The sequence below is a fragment of the Zootoca vivipara genome, chromosome 15 (genome assembly GCF_965207765.1).
Source record: "Zootoca vivipara chromosome 15, rZooViv2.hap1.1, whole genome shotgun sequence".
Taxonomy (NCBI): Eukaryota; Metazoa; Chordata; class Lepidosauria; order Squamata; family Lacertidae; genus Zootoca; species Zootoca vivipara.
Window position 1 is genome coordinate 8049575 of NC_142598.1, and position 27161 is coordinate 8076735.

A 27161-nucleotide genomic window follows, 5' to 3' on the forward strand; every position below is an offset into this window, starting at 1 on the left:
TTTGCAGGGGTGGGAAAAGGGACCTCAACCCCTTGGATCCTGCTATGGCATGAGCAGCTGATAAATCGTTGCCATCTGTGCACACGGAAGGCATGTCCTCTGCGTGACGCGACTTCCGGTGGCGCTTCGCCCTTCTATGGGCATCAGAAAATGGCGGCGCCAGCGCCGGAAGTCGCTTCCGCGCATGACCGGAAACACGTAAAAGCGACTTCCGGCGCCGCCATTTTCTGATGCCCATAGAAGGGCGAAGCGCCACCGGAAGTCGCGTCACGCAACCTCCGGTCATGCGCGGAAGCGACTTCTGGCGCCGGCGGCGCCATTTTCTGGTGCCCATAGAAGGGCAAAGCGGCACCAGAAAAATGGCCGCCGGGAAGAAGCGAATTTAAGGGAGAATGCCGGGATTTATCGCCAAACGGGATGCCGCCGGGAAACAGTAAGAAAAAAGGGGTTTTCCCGGTGGATACGGGATACTTGGCAGCTATGCCTCTGCTCACCAACCCCCCCCCCAAAACCTGGAAAGTTTCCTAATATGCACACAGTCACAGGCTGGGCAGGCCCTGTTTGAGGGATTGCGCTCAAAATGGCTGCTGTGGGGGGCATGCTTTAACACAAAATGGCTGCCACACCTAAAAGAGCAGAAAAGGCGACAAGAGAGGGCCACAAAACATTAATGGCGGGGGGGGGGGAGGAGTTCATATATTCTCTACAGCCATTCTTGCTGACAAGACACAAGCTCTTTGCGCGCCTCTCCTCAATTCAGAACAGGAGGGCTGGATTGGCATCTGGTGGCATATTAACACATTTGAGGAGGTTACAGGTAGGTAGCCGTGTTGGTCTGGGTTGAAGTACAATTTAAAAAATTCCTTCAGTAGCACCTTAAAGCAAACAGTTTTATCACGCGTTTTGGTTTTTTGAGGGGATCTTTACTGAGACCTTTTGCAGTTGCTGGAGGAGGTGCTAGTGGGGAAATACGGGGATCTATGGGTGCCATTTTGGCCAACAAGAGCTTTTAGATCAGGGGTTTCCAAACCGCGGTCCGTGGGCCACTGACCCATGAGGTGTTTTGTGGGAATTGTGGCTCTCTGAAAGGTAGCCACTGCATTAAAAATTCGTATTGCTTTTTAAATTGTATTTGCACTGCTTCTTTTATTCGTTTTCTGTTGTTTATGCTCATACTTTACATTGTATTCTCTGGAATTGCTGCCTTAAACTGATAGGCAGCTTGTTTCAGATGTATTAGCTGGATTTTAAGGGCATTTCAATAGGATATATATATGCCATTAAATTGCTTGCTAGCTTCAGAATGGCCCAGGCGACACGTTAAAATAAAGATGTCAATACGAAGATGGTCAGTCCTTTTTCCAGTAAAAATACATTTAAAAGTGAGGTGTCAGTACTCATACTGTATATTGATAAAAAGTGACAAGGGTGCCAGCACAAAATAGCTGTGCCTTGACCTTGTCACATGCACAAAAATCACTGTGCCGATCTTCCTCCTTCTCTCTACTGCCTTGAGCTGCCAATATTCTGTGATAGCTGAGTGGAACCTCCATGTTCAGCCGCAGTATATCCAGGGCCGGATTTAGGTTTGATGAGGCCCTAAGCTCCTGAAGGTAATGGGGCCCTTTATACGTCCAGCTGTCCTTTGTCAACAACAAATTGTCACTGTTTTTTGTGTTGAATATATGCTATATGGTAATTTATGGACCTAATAGGTATCTAAAGCCATTTGCACATTAAAAAACCAGTGATATTTTAGGGAGCAGGCTAGCAGGCAGGGCCCATTACCTACATCATAGGAGCCTACGCAACACAAAACACTGTTGCTGTATGTAGGTTTTATTTTATTTGTTTTTTATCTTATATTTTGGAAATCAGGGGTTTTTCCCCCTTTTATTTTTTTGGGGGGCCCCCAAGAGAGTGGGGTCCTAAGCTATAGCTCAGGCATCCCCAAGCTGCGGCCCTCCAGATGTTTTTGCCTACAACTCCCATGATCCCTAGCTTACAGGACCAGTGGCCAGGGATGATGGGAATTGTAGTCCAAAACATCTGGAGGACCGAAGTTTGGGGATGCCTGCTATAGCTTGTTTAGCTTATATGTAAATCCGGCACTGAGTATACCTCACTCTGATGCTGCTGGGGGTAACCAGCCTCAACATATCGGAGCTGCAAACTCCATGACGTCAGAGCGGGATCCCTCCGTTCCATCCAATGGTGAGTCGCGCGGAACAGGGGCGGGAACTTTACAGAAAAGGCCATTGACCAGCAGCTCCCGGCGAGTCTTGCAGGGTCTGCGCTGCCGCTAGTAAGAAGCGCGTGAAATGCTGTTGCAGGGACGGCGGTTCGGGTTCGGGGGGTTTCGCTGGTGCCGGCAGGGCTGCTGAGCGTATATTACACAACTCTGCAGGAGGTTAGCTTAGCGGGGTGGCGGCTTCAGCGCGGTCCTATTATTCCTTTATATAATATACCCCGCCTTTTCCCCTGCCAGGGACGCAAGGCGGCTTACAGATAAAAAAAAATAAGAGCAGCGCTGCTAAAGGATTAGTGTGTGAGTGTGTTGTGTGCATTTCATCAACGAGATAAGCGTATGGGGGATTTCGAGTTTTGTTTTGCTTTTTAAAAAGAATAGCTTTTTATTATACACTATGGATGCTGCGTGTGGTTGTGTGTTTGAAGGGCTAGAGGGGTGTGTGTGAGAGTGAGAGAGAGAGAGAGAGAGAATGGACGTCATGCCCTGTTCCCCAACGGTATCAGTCACACCTTTCCCCATATGTTCATTGTTGTTATTATTATTGCTATTATTATTAGCGTCTCTGTATCCTTCTGTCTGGGTGGGTGCAGGAAGTAACAGATATTCTTAAACTTAGGAGAACAGTAGCAATAATCACTGGGAAGCAGGCGAAGCTTGAGTCAAAAAAACAAGCTTGCTGGCCTCTAATATAGGTGCCTGAAACCCCTTTAAACATGGAGATTTGAATGCTGGCTTTTTAAAGGATGAGGATTATCCTTGCAGGTTCCCCTTTGAATACTAAAGTAAAGGGAAGTTGGTTATGAAGGTTGCCAACTTCTTCCTGGTTTGCAGGGTGCCTGTGCCTTTTAAGCAGAAATTCAGCAGGGCTGAAGTTTTCTCCCCACATAGAGATGAGAAAAGCTTGTCAGGCAGCTGTCTTATAAGGGGTCTATTGTATGTTTTGCCTTGTTTGTGCTTTTATTATTAATGAAAGGTAATGTGTAGGCATCTTAATTAATATTTGAATTTTTTTTAAAAAAACAGCTCTATCAGACAGCCTGGCATTTTTCAAAATAGTAAAAACACAGCTAGGTCTATATCCAGAAAAGCTTACAAATGTGAGGTGGGACATTTGGGAGGGTTGTGTTCAAGACTCTGGCAGTGTTTCTCAAACATGGGTCCCTGGCTGTTGCTGGACTGCAGTTCCCATCATCCTTAGCCAGCAGGACCAGTGGTCAGGGATGATGGGAGTTGTAGTCTGACAAACAGCCAGGGAACCCAAGTTTGAGGAACACTGTGGGGGCCATGTTTACAATGGCAAACCAGCTAGCATCCTTACAGAGTAGACAAGTAAAATATGATTTGGCAGACAATCTTAATAGTTTGGTTTTTTAAAAAAATCATCTTTATTCATTTTTCACATAAAAAAAACCATACAAAAATACAAAAAGTAAGAAGAAAGAAAAAACACAAAAAGAAAACAGAACAAGACAAAAACGCAGCGAAAAAGAAAAAAGAGAAAAAATTATCTAATAATCTTATATCATCATCATATCATTTAGACTCCCCCGGTTCCCCTCCCATTGGTTCCCCATTTCCAGATCCTTATAGAACAGTTTTCACATAATACCAATTATTTTCCAATTGATTAAAATTTCCTCTCTAATTATCTCCTTTCAATTTTATCTATTAACTCAATTTTTATATACATACATTCTAATTAAATAATTCCCCAACTTAAATTTTCATCAGAAAAGAATTCCCTTTTAATACTTCATTCTTCCCTCCTTCCCCCGGACCCAGGTAACCCAGAAAATCCAGCAAATTCCATAATTCATACCAGTGTCAGACTTTCCAATCAATCCAGCCTTAAATCACATGAATAAACTTTTTAGGCCAAACTATTATTATTATTTTAAAATAATAATAATAATAATAGTTTGGCCTAAAATGCCGATAAACTCCAGGCCTTCTGTCCTAGGAAACAGGCAGCATTCCTGAAATGAGCCTTCACCAACATGCTACCATGCAGATGTTTTAGTCTGATTCCCATCATTCCCAGTCAGCTAGTGGTGCTGGCAGGGGCATATGAGAGTTGCCTCATCCGAAACATCTGCAGGGCACCAGGTTGGCGAAGGCTGCCTTGAATTGACAGAAGCATGGGCCGAAGGGCAGGATTTGCAGAAGCCATCTGTGTGACGAGGCTAATCTGAGGCAATCTGATGGAAAAGCATTGCAAAATAACGTGTGGGGGAAATTACACACTTTTCTGAATCCCCCAAAACACGCTTCAGGACAAGTGTACGGCCTTTTTCTTTTTACCTAAATTCAAAAGCTCTCCAGAAATTCAGTGCATAAGCAGTGTGAGGCCCTGTTACCTAGAGGGACATTCAGTTTTCTCAAGTCAGCTACCTGGCAAGTAAATTCAGTACAGGATCAAAGTTTAAGAAATGAATCTGTATCTGCTAACAACTGGTAGTGATTATTAAAATAGAATTAATATGTGAGTTCTTGTAAGAGAGCCAGATGCATGTTGAATAGCTGTGTGTAGAAGAGCTCAGAGTCCCGTGTCACTGCTGCATTGTGGACCTTGTAGGAGTGTCTAAAATAATAATAATAACTCTTTGTTTCTTTCTAGATTTCTAGTGAACCCCTGGTAGAAAATGGAAGCCTCAGCTGCCCCAGACACTCCAGGGGAACAACTATTCACAGGTAACTGTGCAGTTACCATTTGGTAAGGCATCTTAGCTAGAGATGCTTGCCAGAGTCCCTAACTTTTCAAGCATTTGCTCATTTGATTGATTTCTTACATTTCTATCCCACCCTTCCTCCAAGGGGCTTAAGGCGGCAGTGTACATTATACAGAGACACATTTTTATCCTCACAACAACCATGTGAGGTAGGTTAGGCTCAGAGAGAGAGTGACAATGTCAAGGTCTGCTGCACGGCAGGGATCTGAACCTGGATTTCCCTGGCTGTAGTCGCAACCCCATGTTGGCTCTTGTGCTGGCTTGCTCCAGGGTTGTCAACACATTCTTCCCTGTTGACTAATTGAGGCACCCAATGGCCTGTGCTATAGCTGGCGGGGGGACACGGGTGCCGCTGTGGTCTAAACCACAGAGCCTAGGGCTTGCCGATCAGAAGATTGGCGGTTTGAATCCCTACGACGGGGTGAGCTCCCATTGATCGGTCTCAGCTCCTGCCAACCTAGCGGTTTGAAAGCACGTCAAAGTGCAAGTAGATTAATAGGTACTGCTCCAGCAGGAAGGTAAACGGCGTTTCCGTGCGCTGCTCTGGTTCACCAGAAGTGGCTTTGTCATGCTGGCCACATGACCCGGAAGCTGTCTGCGGACAAACGCCGGCTCCCTCGGCCTATAGAGTGAGATGAGCGCGCAACCCCAGAGTCTTCCGCGACTGGACCTAATGGTCAGGGGTACCTTTACCTATAGCTGGCGGGAGAGCTACTCTGCTTTTCTAGGACTGTTTCCTCTTGGACTGATTCCTCCTTGTGGAGCAGGGCTCCTGACTACTGGACCTCTGGGGTTTTATCTCTGCAGCCTTGTACCCTACAGTCAGTTCCCACAAAAAAAGCTGCACATGTTTTCTCTATATGACTGTGTACTCAAGTATACAACTGGTGCCACTGAAACGGCTGTCTTTAAGTGGCTGGTTCACGTTCAAGCTTGTCATTATACCAGTATGTTACTGAGTGCACAAATATATGGGTAAAGAAGCTCTCTCTCTTTGTATGTGCGCAGACCATTGTTCAAAAATCCTACTGTTCTAGACGCATTTTGCGACAGGGAATTTCATTAGCGCAAGCGTTTTCTGAACTCTGGGCGCAGTACTGCGCCTAAGACTTCAGATTAAAACTGCAGAGTGGAAGGAAAGGAGGACGTTTATCTGCCTCCCCACTTCCAGCTACTCTTTGAAGACCGGAGAAGAGACCCTCTTAAGAATATTAGGGGGGTGGGCAGGGGAAGGACTAGACCATGTTGAAAAATGAACATAATATTTTAGCTGCAGTTTGTTCATTTTCAGCTTCGTATCCTTGTTATAAAAAAGCGTGCCTAGACATTCCATTGTTGCGCCCATAACCTCGGCTTAAGTGCCATTCAGCTCCTGGCTTCCATATCTGTTTCTAACATGGGGGCAGTTGCATGCATGAAAACGTCAGCTTAGCATTCGCTCCCACACTTAAGCCGCTAGAGACCTTCCTCTGTCCTTTGGAATCGCAGAGGTCCAGCACACTAGTGTGCAACTCAGGCATCTTTTGGTCCCTCTTTCACCGTCTGCCTATGTCTTCCCGCAGGACCTTCCTGTGTTATTACTTTGTCCTCTTCCTCACAGACGCACAGTTCTTCGTTTCCAGCTATGCTTCTGAGATGGGCCTCTTTTCAGCTGACGGGTGCAACCCAGCCTGTTACGCTGGCTCTGAGGAGCTCCTGGGAGGCCTTGGTGGCCTGGGCGATGTCGTCTGTTGGAGTGACAATGTCGATCATTGTATCGCCTACCTTAACAAGGTGAGCAAAGGCCTCGGGCAGGAAGGTCACTGTGTGCGAGTCAGGACTGAGCCTTTTACAGGGAAGGAATCTACTTTCCCAGTTGTCTGCTGCTGTCCAGTTTGGTAACGTCAAGTTGCAGGTGTAGCAACTGAGAGGTTTTACCCTCTCCTGTGCAAATTGCAGGGTAGTTGGGATTTTTGTGTTTTGTTTGCATTTTATGTATTTTTATTTCGTACTTTTCAAGTTTATACATTTCATTAATTTTATACATTTCACTATTTTTACAATCATTTTGACATTTCAAAACTTGACTTCCTTCCCCCCTCGTTCTGCAGTTCCTTAAATTTGTTTTTAATATCTTCTGCATATCCTAATTAACTGAATTTGCTCATTTACTCATCTTTTAAAAATACGTTATATACTCTTATGAAACTCCAGGTTATTACAACAATCCTGCCAATGTTTTTATTTGTTTATAATTAATGTAATAAACCATTACCATTTTTTAAAAATGTTATCTTCATTTCTTTTTCTTCTAGTAAAGTTTCACCATTTCTGCATATTCCATAAGTTTTTGTATCCATGCTTCCTTTGCTGGGACTTTTGCTTCTTTCTATTTTGGGGCAAGTAACATTCTTGTCGCTGTAGTAGCATACATGAATAAGTTTCTATACATTGTAGGTAGTTCTGTCTCTATAATTCCCAAAAGAAAAACTTCTGGTGTTGTTGTTTTTTTAACAAAGGTTATTTTAAACATCCTTTTCCTTTCATTATATATCATTTCCCAGTAAACTTTAACCTTACTACAAGACCACCACATATGATAAAAAGAGCCTTCTTTCTTTTTACATTCCGAAGACTTATATGATTTAGATTTATACATTTCAAATTGCAGGATAGTTTTGAGGATGCGTCAAAATTTCTATTGAAGCTGAGCTGTATGATGAATGTGGGGCTACCTGTCTCCTGCAAAGGGATCACAGAAGGGTAGACTTCTGGTGTGCTGGTAGGCTCCTCTATAAGGACTGGTTAAGAAGATGGTGAAAGCAAGTTAACCAATGAGCAGGGAGAGAAACTGAGTACCCAATGGTAAGGTGGACAGAACCTGGGGAAAAGAAATTGCAGCTAGACAGTCATTTAGTGACTCTTCTCTCTTTAATTACCTTCTCTACCTAGGAACTGGTGATGCTGGGGCTCCCTGCGCTGTATAAGGATGATGGTTCTGGAGATGGTGCTGAGCACGGCTTTGACCTCCTGGCATTAGTTAACAGTACTTGCAGACTGCTGAATCTCTACCAAGGTGTCTCTGCCAAGCTGGGTGACTTGGAGGCAGAGGAAAGGCGACGGGCTGGAGAACTGGACTATCTGAGGTCGCGACATGGTAAACTCAAGGTCAGAGCTCCTGGGGTTTTACTCTGTTCATCCCGTAAGTGCGTCTCAGCTTGTTCATGTCCAGTCTCTGCATTTGGGTGCCTTGGGGTAGAATCCAAACGGCACCTACCTCTGTCTCTTGGGACACAAACCAACAGAAACCTCTCCTACACAAGTCTTGCTGAAATTGACCATAGAACTTCCTGGTGCTTCCCAGTCTGCTGGGAATTTCAAAATGGAATCCACTGCTTTTCTGCACCTTGTAATGGGGCTGCCTCTCGAATTTATTCAGGAATTTTCCTTTCTGTTAAGACAAGCGGTGTTCCTCCTTCCACAGAACTGAGGAGTGGGGACAGCCAGCCTGGGGGGGGGGGCATTTTTGCCCTCTGCTCAGTCCTGCCAGTGCCTCTTTCTTTTTCTTTTTTTTAAATGTATTTATTAAAGATTTTTTCAAACAACAAAAACATACAAAAATACAAAACACAAAAAGGAAATACAAAACACAAAAAATACAAAATACAAAAAATGCAAAAACAAAAATTCTAACTTGTAACCCTTATTTCTAATCTATTGACTTCCTCTTTCCACCTCCTACTGCTGTTCTTTACATTTCATACTTAGTAAATTCTAAATCTTATATAAGCTCTAATTATTACTTCAATATTACCTTATTACTATATCTTTTATATCTTGTCCTTATAAACTCAATCTATATCTTACTTCTTAATTAGTTTATCCTTATCTTCTTTCAATACATATTCCACACCCTTGTATTATCTACAACCTCTTTGTATCTCCCTCACTTCCATTCGTTCAATCTATTATACGCTTTTTTTTCAAATAAATTTTGAATTTCTTCCAATCTTCTTCCGCTGCTTCTTCACTCCGATCCCGAAGTCTCCCTGTCAACTCAGACAGTTCCATATATTCTATCAGCTTCTTCTGCCATTCATCCACCGTTGGCAAATCTTCATTCTTCCAATTCTTTGCCAATAATATTCTTGCTGCTGTTGTGCCATACAAAAAAAAAGTAACATCTTTCTTAGGTATATCTTCCCCCGTTATCCCAAGTAAGAAGGCCTCTGGTTTCTTAACAAAGGTGTTTTTCAACACTTTTTTCAGTTCATTATAAATCTTTTCCCAGAAGTCTCTCACTTGGGGGCACGTCCACCACATGTGGAAGAAAGTTCCTCCTTGCTGCCAGTGCCTCTTTCAGTCCTATACCCCTTAGATCTAAGGATGGCTACCAAAAATAACATACTGTATACGTTATAAATGTGTGTGACGAGTCAGTGTGTCCCCATCACCAGAAGCTTCTACTTTCTTTTGAGTGAGAGACTCTTCTTTCTAGCCTTCATGATCTGTTGCCTGATTTCCCTCCTGCTTGGAGTCCATCCCTAGCCCATCAAAATCCTATGCATGGGTTTTGTGCTGTGGTGCAAAATCAGAGGGATCCTGAATTTGCACGGAGGGGAGTAAGTTATGGATTAGGTGTGTATCTCTAAGAGTCCTGGGGTTGGAGCCCTGAGAGGAATTAAATGTTTGTAGAATCATAGAGTTGGAAGGGACCCAGGGTCATCTAGTCCAACCCCATGCAATGCAGAAATCTCAACTAAAGCATCCAACACAGATGGAGTGATCTCCCCTCTCCTCCCCTCCCCCAATGCTTTTCTGGGGGTTCCTTCTGAGCCAGTTTGGGATATGGGAGAGAAGCCCCATTGCATCAGGGGGAATTGCTGCCTCCTGCCAACTCATTTGTTTAGTTGAATCCAGCCACCTGTGTTGTACACATCTTGTATAAAAATGGTAAATAAATAAAATAATTTATCAGCCATGTTTCAGTGCCAGCAAGGAATTAAGGGGAAAGCTGGCTTATTTAGATAGGTGGTGACATTGCATCCAAGTAAATTTATGGTGGATGCCGGTGGCGCTGTGGGTTAAACCACACAGCCTGGGGCTTGCTGATTAGAAGGTCAGTGGTTCGAATCCCTGCAACGGGGTGAGCTCCCGTTGCTCGGTCCCAGCTCCTGCCAACCTAGCAGTTCGAAAGCACGTCAAAGTGCAAGTAGATAAATAGGTACCGCTCCAAGCGGGAAGGTAAACAGCGTTTCCGTGTGCTGCTCTGGTTCGCCAGAAACGGCTTTGTCATGCTGGCCACATGACCCGGAAGCTGTATGCCAGCTCCCTTGGCCAATAACGCGAGATGAGCGCCGCAACCCCAGAGTCGGTCACAACTGGACCTAATGGTCAGGTGTCCCTTTACCTTTTAAAGTATAAAGGACATTGTTTGATTATGAAACTGAATATGAATATGAATAAAATTTGTTATGGTCCCAGATGAAATTCACATGCTGCACTAAGCGAACATAAAACACAATAGAATTAAGTTTGAATTAACAATCGAATATGACAACAAACAATACGAATATGACAGCCATTAGAAATGTGGTTTAGGTGTCTTAGTCTCTAAAATATTATCTTGAGTTTGCATCTGAGGCCTTAGTCTTTGTAATAGCACAGCTTGTTCCCTGAGTTTTATGGCAGCCGTGCAAAATTTGGCCAGCCTTAGCGTGATCTCTGGATCCTTATCCTCTATCATTGTTTGATTATGAAACTTCATTTATACCAATTGATTTGCAGTGTGGGATAATATTGTCCTACCTTTCAGGTTTGCTGTAAGAATTTCTGGGATAGCACTTCAGAATGTTCAAAGTGTTACCTAATAGACTTAGTGCCTTTTAACTTCTGGGTTTTCTGTGGGCTAATCATGAGCTCATAGGAAATTTTGTGAACACAGCAAAAAAAAAAAATCACAGTTGATAAGGAAAAAAACTTCCACTGAATAATATTTTTCTGTATAATGGCAACTAACAAATGGGTGAGGCAGAAGAAGCTGTATCTGTCCTCGTTCAAGGACAGTTTCTGTACAGTATGAAACTCTTAAATAGTTTACTGGAACAGCAACTATCTGGGTTGGGCAGTGCAATAACATGCTGTCTCTGTTATAAATTAAACTCTGTTTACTCTAAGCAGCAGCAAAAAGATCATTCCCAAATACAGGGTTAACTGTTGTATGATCTTCTACTTTCCTTGATCCTTAGAGGTTCCCAAGGGGAGGTGTCAGGACGAGGAGAGGCCTAGCATGCAGCAGTGATATAAAGTAGTGTGCTTACTTGTGAGCATGCTGCTGGTGAAGGGGGCCACAGCCAGAAAATAACAGAGCCCAACCAGAGTATATTGAGAAGCCTGATCTTTATTCAAGGAACGGTTGCAACAGGGTCCCCACTCGGGGTCCCCATTATCAGGATACCTGATAATGGTCACTGATTGCATTACCTGGGCAGCCTGGCCATTCTTTTGTGATGGTTAATACTTTCAGTTCCTGAATCCAGGTCACAGGCTCCCCTTATTCACACACAAATACTGTACGCCCTTAAGGCAGGTAAGCAAAAGACAATGGGGAGGCTTTTCCCATTTCCTTCCTCCTCGCAGAGGAATATTTGAGGTCCATTTGGGAGAGTCAAAATGACTTCAGGATTGCTCTCCTGTACTATTTCAGACACGCGGTTTATATACTTAGGTACCAGTATGTCTTTGCCTTGCACATTTATGAACATTTAATTTATATTTGAGACCTTAGAATTCTTATAACAAGAGGAATAATAGAATCATAGAATCATAGAGTTGGAAGAGACCACAAGGGCCATCCAGTCCAACCCCCTGCCAAGCAGGAAACACCATCAAAGCATTCTTGACATATGCCTGTCAAGCCTCTGCTTAAAGACCTCCAAAGAAGGAGACTCCACCACACTCCTTGGTAGCAAATTCCACTGCCGAACATCTGAAGAAGTGTGCATGCACACGAAAGCTCATACCAAAATAAAAACTTAGTTGGTCTTTAAGGTGCTACTGAAGGAATTTTTTTATTTTACTGCCGAACAGCTCTTACTGTCAGGAAGTTCTTCCTTTTTTTTTTTTGAGTTTTAAAAGAACAAGTTTATTAATCAATTTAAAACATGACATAGAACAAAGGCATAAATGGCAACAGTATAACACAAAAACATCCAATCTTATAAATCGTGACCATTGCCTATATCTATGCAGATCTATGTGAATAAAAAATACCCCTTCCCCCTCCCCTCTCCCCTCTTTCTTTCTAATCCTTCCCTTACCATCATCCCTCCCTCCCCTCTGTTACCCTCTTTCCATATCGTACAATATATATGTTATATATATACAACAATTTCAGAACAAGAAGAGAGAGAGAAAGTCCAATAAAAATCCTCGAAATTATAAATGTTAACTCCTTCCTGCCATTTTCTAATGTATTCTTAAACTTATGCGAATGTACTACACCCAGTATACTTCTCTATTATACATGTCTAATACGTTCATTTTTCTTCATGCATCAAGAATCATGTATATAAATTTAGTTTTTCTTTCCCCCCTTCTTTCTGTTTAATCAATTATTACCAAATTCAGTGCACCTTTAGTATATTTTTGAACGTATAGTTTATATTTTATCCAATTTTCTGAGAAGTTTTTTTTGCGATTTGCCTTTCAGGTTGTTTGTTAATAGGGCCATTTCTGCCAATTCTTGTAATTTACTCTGCCAATCCGTCAAAGTGGGGGCTTCAGTCTCCTTCCAGCTTTTCGCTATCAACAACCTAGCGGCTGCGGTTGCATATAAAAATAGTTCTTTCATTGCCGTTGGGATCTCGTTTCCAATTATACTTAAAATAACGCTTCCGGCTTCTTAACAAAGGTTGTTCCTAGCATTTTCTTAATTTCCTCATAGATTTGGTTCCAAAATATTTTGATTTTTTGGCAAGTCCACCACATGTGAAAAAGGTCGCCCTTGCTTGCCCCACACCTCCAACAGGCGCTTGATGCGTTTTTATATATTTTTGATAGTCTATAAGGGGTCAAATACCACCGATGCTGGACTTTAAACATATTTTCTTTAATGGTATAACTCGCTGTAAAATTCATGTTAACTCTTCATAGTTGTTCCCAGTCTACCAACATAATGGGTCGCCCGATATCTTGCGCCCACTTTATCATATTGCTTTTTACAGCCTCCTCCATTACGTGGTAATCTAGTAATAATTTGTACATTTTTGATATAATTTTGTTATTATTGTTTATTAAGTTAACTTCTAATTTTGATGGTTTTTTCTCGAATCCTAATTTCTTGTCTTTTATGAACAAATTATAAATTTGATGGTACTCCAACCATGTTGTAAAATGTTTTTTAACTTCTTCATATTTCTTAATTGTTATTTGCTCGTCCTTTTCTATTAATATGTTGTTATATGTTGTCCAGCATCTATTCATATTTCTTTTCTTGACCGTTGTTGCTTCCGTTGGGGATATCCATTTTGGGGTTTTTGGTTCTAAGTATTTTTTATATTTCCCCCATGTTTTTAGTAAAGGATATCTTATTATATGATTGTTAAATCCTGTGTGGGACTTGCATTTCTCATAATTTAGGTAGGCATGCCACCCGAATCGGGTGTCATGCCCCTCCAAATCTAAAAGTTCTGTATTGTTCAGTATGAACCATTCCTTTAACCATACAAAGCACACCGCCTCAAAATATATTTTTAGGTCCGGGAGCCCGAACCCCCCCCCTTTCCTTAGTATCGATTAATACTTTATGCTTTAGTCTAGGTCTTTTCCCGGACCATATAAATCTTGATAATTCTTTTTGCCAATTATCTAAAAATTCTAATTTTCATATGATTGGAATTGTTTGAAATAAGAAGAGTAATTTTGGTAACACATTTAATTTAATTGCAGAGATGCGCCCCAGAAAGGACAAGTGAAGTCTATTCCACAGTTCTAAATCCTTTTTTATTTCTCCCCAAGTTTTCCGATAATTATCTTCAAATAGGTTTAATTTTTTTGGAGTAATCCAGATCCCCAGATATTTTATTTTCGAATATATCTTTAAATTTGTTGCTTTTTCTATATTCAATTGTTCCTCTTTTGATAAATTTTTGACTAATAGCTTTGTTTTTTCTAAATTTAATTTAAATCCCGAGACTTTCCCATACTCTTTCATTACTTCTAATACTTTATTTAAGCTTTCTTTGGGCTGTTCCGTAGTAATGATAATGTCGTCTGCGAATGATTTAATCTTATATTTATTTTTCCCTAATATTATCCCTTTAATCTCTTCTTCATTTCTTATTTTTTGGCATAATACTTCCAGGGCTAATATAAAAATTAGTGGGGATAATGGACACCCCTGTCTTACTCCTTTGTTAATTTCGCATTTTTGTGACACCTTTCCGTTTATTATGATTTTTGCTGTTTGTTTTGTATATATTGCTTTAATGTTGTTGTTGTACTGTTCTCCAAATTCCATATGGTGCATTAATTCTTTCATGAATTTCCAGGAGACCCTGTCGAAGGCCTTTTCGGCATCGACCGCCATTAAGGCAGCCGGTTTCTCTATCCGCAGATCTAAATATTCCAATATGTTGATTATATTTCTTGTGTTATTATAAATATGTCTCCCTGGTAAGAAGCCTGATTGATCCCTGTGTATTAATTCATTGAGGACTTTTTTGGTCCTCTCTGCCAGTATACTTGTGTACAGCTTGTAGTCGTTATTTAGAAGAGCTATGGGTCTATAATTAGTAATATCTAAAGTGTCTTTCCCTTGTTTTGGTATAATTGTAATGTAGCTTTCTTTCCATGAGTTTGGCATTTTCCCTTGTTGTTGTATGTTATTCATTACATTTTTCAAAGGTTCTATCAATACCTCCTCTAATTTTTTATAATAAAGTGATGACAAACCATCTGGGCCTGGAGATTTTCCTACTTTTGTATTTTTTATAGCCATTTGAATTTCCCGTGTAGTAATTGGGGCGTTTAGTATTTCTCTCTGTTCCTTTTTTAGCTTTGGGAGCCCATTTTGCTCTAGATAATGTCTTATCTCTTCTGAGGTTTCTTTCTCTTCTTATATAATTCATTATAGAATTCAGCAAAGCATTTTTCAATTTCTTTAAGGTCAGGAAGTTCTTCCTAATGTTTAGGTGGAATCTTCTTTCTTGTAGTTTGAATCCATTGCTCCGTGTCCGCTTCTCTGGAGCAGCAGAAAACAATCTTTCTCCCTCCTCCACATGACATCCTTTCATATATTTAAACATGGCTATCATATCACCCCTTAACCTTCTCTTCTCCAGGCTAAACATACCCAGCTCCCTAAGCCGTTCATCATAAGGCATCGTTTCCAGGCCTTTGACCATTTTGGTTGCCCTCCTCTGGACACATTCCAGTTTGTCAGTATCCTTCTTGAACTGTGGTGCCCAGAACTGGACACGGTACTCCAGGTGAGGTCTGACCAGAGCAGAATACAGTGGTACTATTTCTTCCCTTGATCTAGATGCTATACTCCTATTGATGCAGCCCAGAATTGTATTGGCTTTTTTAGCTGCTGCATCACACTGCTGACTCATGTCAAGTTTGTGGTCTACCAAGACTCCTAGATCCTTTTCACATGTACTGCTCTCAAGCCAGGTGTCACCCATCCTGTATTTGTGCCTTTCATTTTTTCTGCCCAAGTGTAGTACCTTACATTTCTCCTTGTTAAAATTCATCTTGTTTGCTTTGGGCCCAGTTGTCTAATCTGTTAAGGTCATTTTGAAGTGTGATCCTGTCCTCTGGGGTATTAGCCACCGCTCCCTATTTGGTGTCGTCTGCAAACTTGCTCAGGATGCCCTCAAGCATCCAAGTCATTGATAAAGATGTTGAAGGGCCTGGCTTGCCCTCTCAGGTAGCAGGCTCAGTAAGGAACCAATATTCAGCCTAAGGCAGCTGTGAGCCTCTCTAAAATCTGTTAACTTACCTGGCTGCAATTAAGGCTTATTCCTGTCTTAACTGCTCGTGCTACACACCTGAAGCAACACTTAGCCAAAGCATCAGTTGGCCTTCAGCAGTGTGGGAGCAGGAGGAAGAGGAGAGCAGTTGCAACTTCTCTCTCGGAATCTGCTTATTTGCACCAATCCCTGGTTTGGCTTAGCATCATGTGTGAACTGAACTGGGCCTATACTGTATAGATATTTGCTTGCTTCCCTACACTTATTAACCCACGTGTCATCCACCTGCCCTGTTCAGTAATATAATTAGTGGGGTGCTTTGTCTTTTGAGGGCGGGAGGTGTGGGGAGAGAGATGCGAACTTTCTTGACTCAATTCTTTACACCTCCTGCGTATTCCCACCCTGCCCCCAAAAACTCCAGGACCAGGTGGAAGCTTGTGAACAGGAAATTGCAGCTGTGCAGAGCAAGGAGCAGCAACTTCAAAGCAAGAACAAGCAACTGAATAGTATGCTGAAAGGAGAAAAGGATGAAGTAAGTGGAATGAGGGGGGAAACGACTGAACCTTGGCTTGCTAGTGCTGGAGATGGAAAATCCAATTGGCAACACTTCTCATTAACTGACAGCAGGAAAAGAGACTTGTGGTGGGAACAGAGGAGACCAGCTGAAAAGAGCATCGCAATAATGCAATTTGGACATAATAAACCCCAGTGGAGGCTCCTCTGTTGGTCAAAATTGGGTATAGCCTTTCCTAGGTTCTCCAAAGCCATAAACGGCTCAGGGCCCCTATACCTCAAGGACCGCTTCTTTCCATATCAACCTACCCAGACCCTGAGATCATCTTCTGAGGCCTTCCTTCATGTGCCTCCTCCTCGAGAGGTCCGGAGGGTGGCAACATGAGAAAGGGGCCTTCTCTGCAGTGGCTCCCCGTCTGTGAAATGCTCTATCCAGGGAACTTCGCCTGGCGCCTTCATTATACACCTTTAGGCACCAGGCAAAAACGTTCCTTTCTAACCAGGCCTTTGGTTGATCTGATTTACGTCCTATGCCCTTTTAAAATGTGGTGGGGTTTTTTTGAGGGGGTGCTATTGGGTGGTGGTTTTTATTTTTATCACATATTTTGCAGTTTTATATCTTGATTTTATTCTCTGGACTGCTCTGAGACCCCCGGGTATAGGGTGGTCTATAAATTCAATAAATAATAATAATAATAATAATAATAATAATAATAATAATAATAATAAATAATAGTCTTTCTCCTGTCATCAACAGTCTTCAGTCATACATTCCCAATGACTGAGAGAATTCCTAGGTGGTTCTAGCCATCTCCTCTGCTTTGCCAATCAAAATAATTGGTACCATTAGGTACCTGTAATTTCTACAGGAGGGGTTCAACGCAGTGCTAAGCAGATCACACAGTCAGTGCACACATTTCTGCTTGCCTGGTGGAACACTCTGCCCTCTCCTCCTGCTACACATGGTTTCAGGGGCTCTCCGAACCCTACAACCCAATTTTGGTGGGGAGAGGGAAGTCCTGTTTGGGTCTACTTAGTTGAATACTCTAGTCTGAGTAAAACTTAGTTGAAAACCACTCTTAAGACTTTTTCAACCTCATTTATATTTCATTGCCACCTCTTCTTTCTACCCAATGGGTTTGTGGCTGATGATGTTAAAGCACACATTTAAAAAACAGTGCCAGCACTACCCCACTAAGCAGGCTGCTGCTGTGGCCAATTCGGCAAATCCTGCGCATGCATGTATGCGAGAGCGAATAGAATAAAAGGCAAGACAAGTTGACCAGGTGTGAGGGAAAAGACTGGGTTGACTTTGGGATTGTTTCCTGCGTACACTTCTTAAGAACATAGAACTTTTAACGGGGTCAGACGAAGGGTGTTGCGGTGGGTCGCTAGCTGATAGCAGTTCGCATTTGTCTGAAAAGATCTCCAAGCTCCTGAATGCGCTGGCCAACCAGAAGAGCCAGCACAGCCACGAAATGAAAAGGAAGGAGCAAGAGCTACTCCGACTCAGGGAGAAGATGAGCCAGCTGGTGACCGACAAGAAAGACAAGAGAGGAAGTAAGTGGGCAAGGGAGCAAGGTGGAGGAGTGTGGAAGTTTGAGGCAGCAGAACTTCATTTGGGTGTGTTGAAAAATTCATTTTGCAACTCGAATAATGGAAAGTGGAGAAGTTAGCATATAGAATCATAGAATCGTAGAGCTGGAGGGTCATCTAGGCTCATCTCCTGCAATGCAGGACTCCGTATGCTCCAGGGCAATTTGGATTTGACTCCAAGAACTTGGCTGCGGGGTCTGGGGAAGGGAAGTTCTGTCCTGGGGGTGGAGACAAGGAAAGAGATGGTGTGATATTGATCTCCTACTCAGGCTAGTCTTGCTGTCTCTAGCAATTGAAGTCCTCAACACCCTGCCCCGGGCTGATGGTAAGAGAGCGACGTGGAAAACCGGGAAAACTCTTGGCAGGTGAGTCACAGGCACCTGTCTGTCAAGGACCCAGGGGCTTTAAGAAGCGTGTGAAAGAACTAGCTGCACACAGAAATGGATTGACCAATCAAGCGCACCGATCTTCCACTGGTGTGTTGGGACTTGCCAGTGGATCACAGCCTTATGCAAGGTGGGCAATAATAATATTTATATGTCACCCATCTGACTGGGTTGCCCCAGCCACTCTGGGCAGCACCCAACAAAATATTAAAAACACAATAAAGCATTGACCTTTAAAACTTCCCTGAACTTCAGATCTCTTCTAAAAGTCAAATCGTTTTTTTTTTATCTCCTTGACATCTGATGAGAGGACGTTCCACAGGGTGGGCGCCACTAGTGAGAAGGCCCTGTGCCTGATTCCCTGTAACTTCACTTCTCACAGTGAGGGGACCACCAGAAGGCCCTCGGAGGTGGACCTCATTTTCCAGGCTGGACAACGTTTCAACAGAAGCACTACCATTGTGCAAACGTATGGTAGAATATTAAGAAATGGGTCCCCAAATACATGTTTGGGTTAAAAGTGGGTAATGGGTCTGAAAAGGTTAACGGTAGCTGATCTAGCTCATGGGATCATAGTTATTTATTTAGTTATCTACCATGTCAGCCTTTGGTCCATCTAGCTCAGTTCTGTCTACATGATCCCTAGCTAACAGGACCAGTGTTTGGGGAAGATGGGAATTGTAGTCCAAAACATCTGGAGGGCCAAAGTTTGGAGATGCCTGCTCTATAGGCAGATTTTCCCTATCCCCTCGCTTCCTAGAGCTTCTGGGTATTGAACCCTAGGCCCTTCTACATCAGGGATGGGGAACCTATGGCCCTCTAGCTGTTGCTGGACTTCAACTTCCATCAACCTCAGCTACCGGGGCTCATGGTCAGTAATGATGGGAGCTTTAGTTCAGCAACATCTGGAGGTCAAGCAGGCTAAGTACTGTATGCCTGCTCCACATGGCATTTTTTGTGTGGGTTGTGGAGGAAGAGACTTTTCCTTCCTCACCCACCCTGCCAGCCTGCTTGCTTGCCTGCATGGAATTCCTGGCTGCCAGGTGAATTCTTAAATCCAAGGACGGGCTATCAAGAGGTGGTGGATAGCTGTCGAAGATCACAGGGGGTGGTAGCCCTGGGCGCGATTTCGGCTTTGGAAGGCGGTATCCATCGCTCAGTACATAACACTTCCTTTATTTCTTCATTCTCCTTTCTGGCAGGAAGGAGGAAGAGCTCTACCGCACCCAGCTAGCCAAGCAAGAACGGCGGGAGCAGGGCCTGGCTTTGGAGAATGCCCAGATGAAGCAGCTGCTGACCCAAGTGGGCCAAGATGTGGAGCAGCTGTTGGGGACTGACACCGTCCAGGTCAGAGTTTTGTGGGGCTGCTGGCTGGTGGCAGCTGCTGCCGCCACTTAATAATAATAATTTTATTATTTGTACCCCGCCTATCTGGGTTGCCCCAGCCACTCTGGGTGGCTTCCAACATAATACAAAAATGTAACAGAACATTAAACATTAGGGATTTCCCCATACAGGGCTGCCTTCAAATGTCTTTTGAAGGTTGTATATCTATCTACTTGTCTCCTTGACATTTGATGGGAGGGTGATCCACAGTCCTCTGGCGACTTCTCTCCCGTCAGAGGTCAGAGAGATAAACAACTACCTGACATTTAGAAAATACCTAAAGGCAGCCCTGTTTAGGGAAGTTTTTAATCTGTGATATTTTAATGTATTTTAATGTGTGTTGGGGGCCGCCCAGAGTGGTGGGGAGGACCTGGCCAGATGGGCAGGGTATAAATAATAAATAATAAATTAAATAATAAATAATAAATTAAATAATAAATAATAAATTTATTTATTTATTATTATTGTTGTTGTTATTATTATTATTATTCTCTGGTGCTCAGCTGCTGCTTTCTCTTCTCCAGGGTGCAGAGCTAAGCTGCCCATACAAGGCCTTCCAGGAGCAGTGGAGCCGGCTGAAGAGCAGCCTCAAGACCCTTGGGGGTCAAGGTATGGTTTCGGAAGCTGCAGGTTCTTTCCACCTATTTTTGGCTCCCATACCACGTTATTCCTAACCTGGAAATTCCCTGGGGAAAGAGGCACACGGTGATGGTCGCAAACAGGGCCGGACTGCAAATTAACATGGGGCACAATTTCCCAGTCCGTTCTCCTTAGCAGCCCCCACTGAAACTAGCAATGCAAGAGCGCCACTTTGGTTTGTGAATAGGAACAGGTAAACTCTACTACAAGGGGAGCGAAAACTGCATCAGGCAGCAAAAAGATGGCTCCAAGGTAATGAAATGGGAGACAGGTCTGGTCCACAGGCAGGGCCGGATTTAGGTTGGATGAGGCCCTGAGCTACTGAAGGTATTGGGGCTCTTTATATATGTCCAGCTGTCCTTTGTCAACAACAAATTGTTGCTCTTTTTTGTGTTGAATATATGCTCATTTATGGTCCTAATAGGTATCTAAAGTCATTTGCACATAACAAAATATGTATTTTATCAAAGTAATTGTTGAACTTATCTTATATTTTGGAAATGTACATCCAGTTGTTTTTTTTTCTTTAATTTTTTTTGGGGGGCCCCAAGCTAAAGCTTGTTTAGCTTATACGTAAATCCAGCACTGGTTGCGAACATAGATCGGATGAGTTTCCAAAAGGATTGTGCACGTTCCTGGAGGATAGCAGCTGCAATGGTTCCTCTGCATACAACAACTTTCTCTGTATGTGAAATGGTGGGAATACACAGGGCAAGGTCTTTTTGCTTCCATAATGGGTGTGGGGAGAGAAGCTGGCTGAAATCCACACTACAACATTTGATTGCATGTCTCACCCGGTTCTTATGTTGGCTTATGTTGGTTCTTAACGTTGTTCAGTTCAAGGATGAGATGTGCAAGACCTTAGCAGCAGTGAAACACAGCATGGAACCCACAGCAGAACGAAAGCTTGATTACTTGGCCTTGTTCTCTTGTGATGGGCAAGCCCCCTTTTGCCTGAATTGAAAAGCCAGAAGTCATCATCAGCTCGAAAAGAACCAACAAAGGTGGTCTGGGTGACATTTTTTTGTAGTGTTTTGTTCAGCTATGATTCTGGCTGGAGCTAATTCAAAAGCAGCTTAAGAGCCATAAAATCCTTCTATAATGCCTTTCGCTCAAGAAAGTTTACTGGCAACAAGGGCACTTGCTTATATCAAAACTTGGTGCATTGTTACCACTAGAATTCAGCCTTCCTTAGCAGCGATGTTTATAAAGCAAAGGCATGGTATGTTAGGAATGCAACAGGTGAACCTATCAGATTGCCTTAAGACACTTACACCACCTGGAAAGGGTGTGTTTGTATGTACACTGTTATCTTTAAAAATATTGCATACAATAACGAACTGATCCAGTTTTCAGCTTTAAAAATACGCAAAGTACTTTAAAAACTTTGCAACAACCCTGTGAGGTAGATCACTGTTTATTCCCGCCTTGCAGTGGAGTCTAGCTTTTCAACTCTCTCCACCAAACCATACTGATCCTGAAATCTTTTCAAGTGCAGCTGGAAGCTTGAATATTTTTTTTTTTACATTTTTGGACTAATCTGGCAAGCTGATGCATTGGAAGTCCTGAGTTCGAATGTTCCAAAATCTGTGTCTCTCTTGCAGCTTCCTTCTCTGAGCATCCTAGTGTTGAAATGGTGGGCTCCATAAAGGCACATTCCTGCTTTATCTTTCCCTCCACAGCTGTCTATGCTGCTGATTCCTGTGTGTCTGAGGGAGGTGGGCAAGATCCTGTAATCAGCGTGACGGATCATGAGAAGGAAATCATGAAGCTAAAGGGAGAAATTGAGGAGAGCAGAGTGCTGATTGCATTGCAGCAACAATGTTTCCAGGTAAAGGAAAGATTTGGTCAGTTTTGGTCCTTCTCCAGGCTCTCCTGCCTGCCCTCTGCAGGTGGCACATCAGACTCTAGGCAGCCATAGGAAGGGCTGTTTGTACTCAGCACTTGCCCTGCATGGTGGGGAGCCTGGATCAGCTATGGGCATTAAAGCAAGCCCACTCCACCTCAAGCTTTATCCAGTAACTCTAGGCATTTCTCACACAGTTTTAAAGCTCTTCCAAAAAAAACCCTCATAAGGTCTAGAAACTTGAAAACTGAGGCTCTCCAATAATAACTGGATTCCTTGTGCATTTGAGCAGAATACACACATAAACCTCCCAGTATTTGTTGTTGCTGCAAAGCACGAGGCTCTTGTGAACTGCAAGTGTGCACATGCAAAAATACGCTTGTTGCACTGAGAAGGACAAGGAGCGGGGCCCAGTGGATTGATAGATGGTGTGCCAATGACCACAGTTTAAAGCTGTGCCAGAGCCTTCAACTCGCTGCTGACACATTCCCGAGAGCACCCTCTTCCTGGTCCTAAATAGGCATATTTCTGGGTGTTTTGGGACATGCAGGTGGGTCTCAGTAGGGAGACAGTTCATGCTGGAGAAGGCAGTCCTTCAGGTATCCTGGCCCCTAACCATAAGGTCAATCCCAGCACTTTGAACTGTGCCTGGAAACACTGGGAGCCTGTAGCAGTTGAAGCACACAGTGCTAAGCCCTAAACCTCAGCCATTACCCTTGAGCTCACTAAATTGTCTTTTGCATGCAGCCCAAGCCCTCTCACTTCCCTCTTTCTTTGGTGCAAGCTGGAAAACACACCAGAAAGAAGATAGTTTAGCTTTGTGCCTGAACCTAGGACCGTAGTGTCTTAGTGTTTTTAAGTGTCAGGTGTAACTTCAGCCTGAACACAGCAGAGTTTGTGCAGGTTTTTCCGGAAGCTTCTGGCGGTAACTGAAATGACTAGACGTCTGGACGCAGAGTAAACTATATACAGGATTTATTAAAATAAAAGAACATCCAGAGTTTCTATGTACAGCTTTAGAACTCAAAACAAAGTAAAATAAATCCTTTCCTCTCTGTCTCTCTCTCACACACACACAACCGATACAGCACCTCTCCTCCTACATTGACCACACTCACCACACCACACACTGTGCTAGCTTTCTCTGATAACAGGTCACAGTGCTGATATCAACCAATGAGAGCTCAGTTACTAAGGCAGAAGTAGACCTTGGCTTTCTGACCAGTGTTAATTGCTTGTCCTAGAGTTGATTGTGTGAAGAAGCAATCTGATGGTTTCTCATGCTACTAATTTAGCAAAAAACCCGAACATGTTCCGCCCTAGCAAGCTTTAATTGCTAACCAGCTTTAAGCCATAGTTTGTTGCAGTGAAACAAACCACAATCCTGGGTTCAGACATAACATCAGGCCATCCCCTTTGTGGTTTGTTTAGCCAGTTGCACAAAATGGGAGGGCTTAAGCTGCATGTACCAGCACATAGCCTGTGCACAGTATGGTTTTATAAGCCAGGATTTATGGCTTAGTGCTGTGTTCATATGTTGCAAGTGTAGGTATTTGAAGAAGCCACACTTTCTATATGCAGATCTTGCTAACAACAGCTTGGCTGCAATATTCTGAGTCAGTTGAAATTTCCAAGCACGCTCTTCAAAGGCAGCCCTGTTGCAGGAATCCAGACGGGGTGCAATTTAAGCACATGTCACCTTAGCCAAATGTGCCGCTTCAAGGAATGGGCATAGTTGGTGCTGATACATAAGCATCTAAGGTGATAGCAAAGTCCAGAAGAACCCCCAAATGGGAACATCTGCTTTCAAGCAGAAAGCTACCCCATCGAAAAACAGTTGCACACTTCTGAGCCAGCTCTGCTCACCAGGAACACCTCTGTCTTGTCTGGATTAAGCTTCACATTCCCCACAAGAAGTCTACTGCTGCCTCTAGGGCTCAGTTCAGAACCTCTATGCAGTGTTTCCATGAAGTGGAAAGAACAAACAGAGTGTGGTGTCAACACCGTACTGAGCTCCAAACTCCTGGGTGCTTCCTTGCAGTTTCATGTGGTTATTACACAACTTGTGGGCAGCAGCCAATGATCATTGCCAGCACAACCTTCCGAAATTGACACTCAGTGGTCAGGATGGGCAGGGGTTGAGCGTGCGTGTGGCTGGCATCACACCTCCAGTTATCCTGCCCAGATAGATAGATCTAGGCAAGCAGGTGCCAAGTGTCTACTGCAAGGGGGAGAATTTGCAAAAAGAGCATTGGAGAGTTTGCTTGGGTTGAAGTGGGGGGGGCTCCTTTTGGAGGAGGAAGTTGGGGGTACTCTAAGGTATCTTGAGGGACCCAGGTGGCGCTGTGGGTTAAACCACAGAGTCTAGGGCTTGCTGATCAGAAGGTCAGCGGTTCGAATCCCCTCAACAGGGTGAGCTCCCGTTGCTCGGTCCCAGCTCCTGCCCACCTAGCAGTTCGAAAGCACGTCAAAGTGCAAGTAGATAAATAGGGACTGCTCCGGCGGGAAGGTAAACGGCGTTTCCGTGCGCTGCTCTGGTTCGCCAGAAGCAGCTTTGTCATGCTGGCCACATGACCCGGAAGCTGTCTGCGGACAAACGCTGGCTCCCTCGGCCTATAGAGCGAGATGAGCACCGCAACCCCAGAGTCGGACACAACTGGACCTGATGGTCAGGGGCCCCTTTACCTTTACGGTAACTTAAATTCATCCTAAAGTATTGAATTCAGCAGGACAGGCAACTGAAAACACATGGAATTGCAGCAAGCGTGACAGAAGAGCAGGGTTCTTTCTGTGAGTTGGTGCACAAATAATTGGGGAGTGGGGGAAGGTCTATGACTCTTACTTACAGGCTGCTGTTTGCAGACTTTATATGGCTGAACCCCACACGCCGTCAGCGGCAGGTGCTTGTGAAATTTCGTCCCTCGTATGCTGGCCTTTTAGTTCCCTCTACTGGCTGATATCATGTAGCACCACAAACTGGTTGGTAGTCTTGCCTTCTTGCAAGGAACCACGAGAGCTGTAGTTCTGACCGTAGAATTACCAGCACCAGCACCAAACTGTGGCTTCCAGGAGTCAGTTACTAAGAAACGCATGGCTGTTAAAACTGGGGCAGAACCAATGCAAGTTTGTAATGGAGACGGGCTCTGTTCCTACTCCCCTTGGCGGAAAGCTCTGTAATCGGAAAGGGTGGCTCATTTATTTGTTTACAAACTTTACTGAATTATTTTTTTAAAAAAAATCAATTACCAAACGTTGTCTTCCGAGACAAATACTTGTACAGGTGTTAAGACTTGTATTCAGTCATCCACATGGGAGGGAAATCACTGTACTCTTGTTAATAAATGATATAAATTGAGAGTCAAACCTATCTTGACAAACTTAGTTGGTCTCTAAGGTGCTACTGGAAGAATTTTTTCATTTTTTATTTTTGACTATGGCACACGGCAACACGGCTACCTACCTGTAACCATCTTTCTTTGGTATTCCTCTTATCGCCCTCTGATAAGTGAGTGAAGCGTTCCATATATGCTATATTTCACACATAAAGGTAAAGGGGCCCCTGACCATCAGGTCCAGTTGTGTCCGACTCTGGGGTTGCGGCGCTCATCTCGCTCTATAGGCCGAGGGAGCCGGCGTTTGTCCGCAGACAGCTTCCGGGTCATGTGGCCAGCATGACAAAGCTGCTTCTGGCGAACCAGAGCAGCGCACGGAAACGCCGTTTACCTTCCCGCCGGAGCGGTCCCTATTTATCTTCTTGCACTTTGATGTGCTTTTGAACTGCTAGGTGGGCAGGAGCTGGGACCGAGCAACGGGAGCTCACCCCGTCGCGGGGATTCGAACCGCCGACCTTCTGATCAGCCAGCCCTAGACTCTGTGGTTTAACCCACAGCGCCACCTGGGTCCCTTATGTTTTGCACATATTGGGCACAAATTTCTGTGATGGGAGGGGGTGGTTCCCCCCCCCCAGTTGTAAGCAACTATTTGTCTCGCTGCTCATAAGAACGAAGGCCAACACTTTATGCTTGACATTTTGGATTGGTAGCATTGGCAGCAGGGCTAACTTGGGGTTGGGTACAAGATGTTGCCCCGTAATGGTGGATGACAATGAAAAAAATCCGTTGTTTCTTCATTTCATTTCCCACCCAAAGTGACATGTCTCCTCCTTTCAGGAGCAATTGACTGCTGTCTCCAGTTCAGAGCTCCCAGCTCACCTGAAGGGATCCTATTTTCTGGAGGAACAGCAGTTGCTGCAAGAAGAACAGGATAGGTTTGAGGAGCAGAAACAAGCATTTGAAGTAGAGCGGAAAAACTTCACGGAAGCGGCCATTCGGCTGGGGTGGGAGGTAGGCAGTTACTTTCCAGAAGACCTGAAGCCAAGTTGCCACCTTTATACATTTTTATCAAACAGCAGCAATGCCTCCTTGAGAATGATGAAACAAGGTAGGGCAGAGGTGGACCTTCTATATGTTGTTGGGCTCTGAATCCTATCAGTCAGTGGTCAGGGATGATGGGAGTTGTAGTCCAACAACATCTGGAGGGCCCAAAGGTTCCTCATCCCTGATGGATTCATCTTCTCAAACCCCCACCCTCAAGTTTATCTATAATGTCACTTTATTTCCCCAGGAACAAAGTCAAATTGCCTTCTCATAGTCTGGCATGCCAGGGAAAAGTCTAGGCTGGGGACCCTTCTCTTGAACATCTAGTTCTTTGTATAGAGCAGGGGTTCCCAACAAAATTTTCTCGAGGACCCCTCATCGAGTCGCTGTTGTGACAAGAACCCCCATTAATTCCTAATCCTAAAATTAAAAAGTGAGAGCCAAATTAAGAGTCTTTTTATATTTTATATTTATACATTTTTTA

At 43.7% G+C, this 27161-nt stretch overlaps 1 protein-coding gene across 2 annotated transcripts in view; it reads left to right on the forward strand.

Moving 5' to 3' along the window:
- Positions 1-328: 328 nt before the first annotated feature.
- LOC118097897 (afadin- and alpha-actinin-binding protein A-like) overlaps positions 329-27161 on the forward strand; it is a 30007-nt gene continuing 3174 nt past the window's right edge. Inside the window, exons 1-11 of one of the 2 annotated variants that reach the window (XM_088658330.1) lie at positions 329-433; positions 4869-4942; positions 6581-6753; positions 7912-8127; positions 16357-16467; positions 17873-18008; positions 18334-18409; positions 19633-19777; positions 20341-20425; positions 22138-22286; positions 26471-26644. In XM_088658330.1, the coding sequence (XP_088514456.1) occupies positions 4894-4942; positions 6581-6753; positions 7912-8127; positions 16357-16467; positions 17873-18008; positions 18334-18409; positions 19633-19777; positions 20341-20425; positions 22138-22286; positions 26471-26644 (1314 nt within the window). In that variant the 5' untranslated portion in view covers positions 329-433; positions 4869-4893. Of the gene's footprint in view, positions 434-2274; positions 2411-4868; positions 4943-6580; positions 6754-7911; positions 8128-16356; positions 16468-17872; positions 18009-18333; positions 18410-19632; positions 19778-20340; positions 20426-22137; positions 22287-26470; positions 26645-27161 lie in introns of those variants that run through there. The other variant, XM_060268782.2, reaches the window with a different exon arrangement.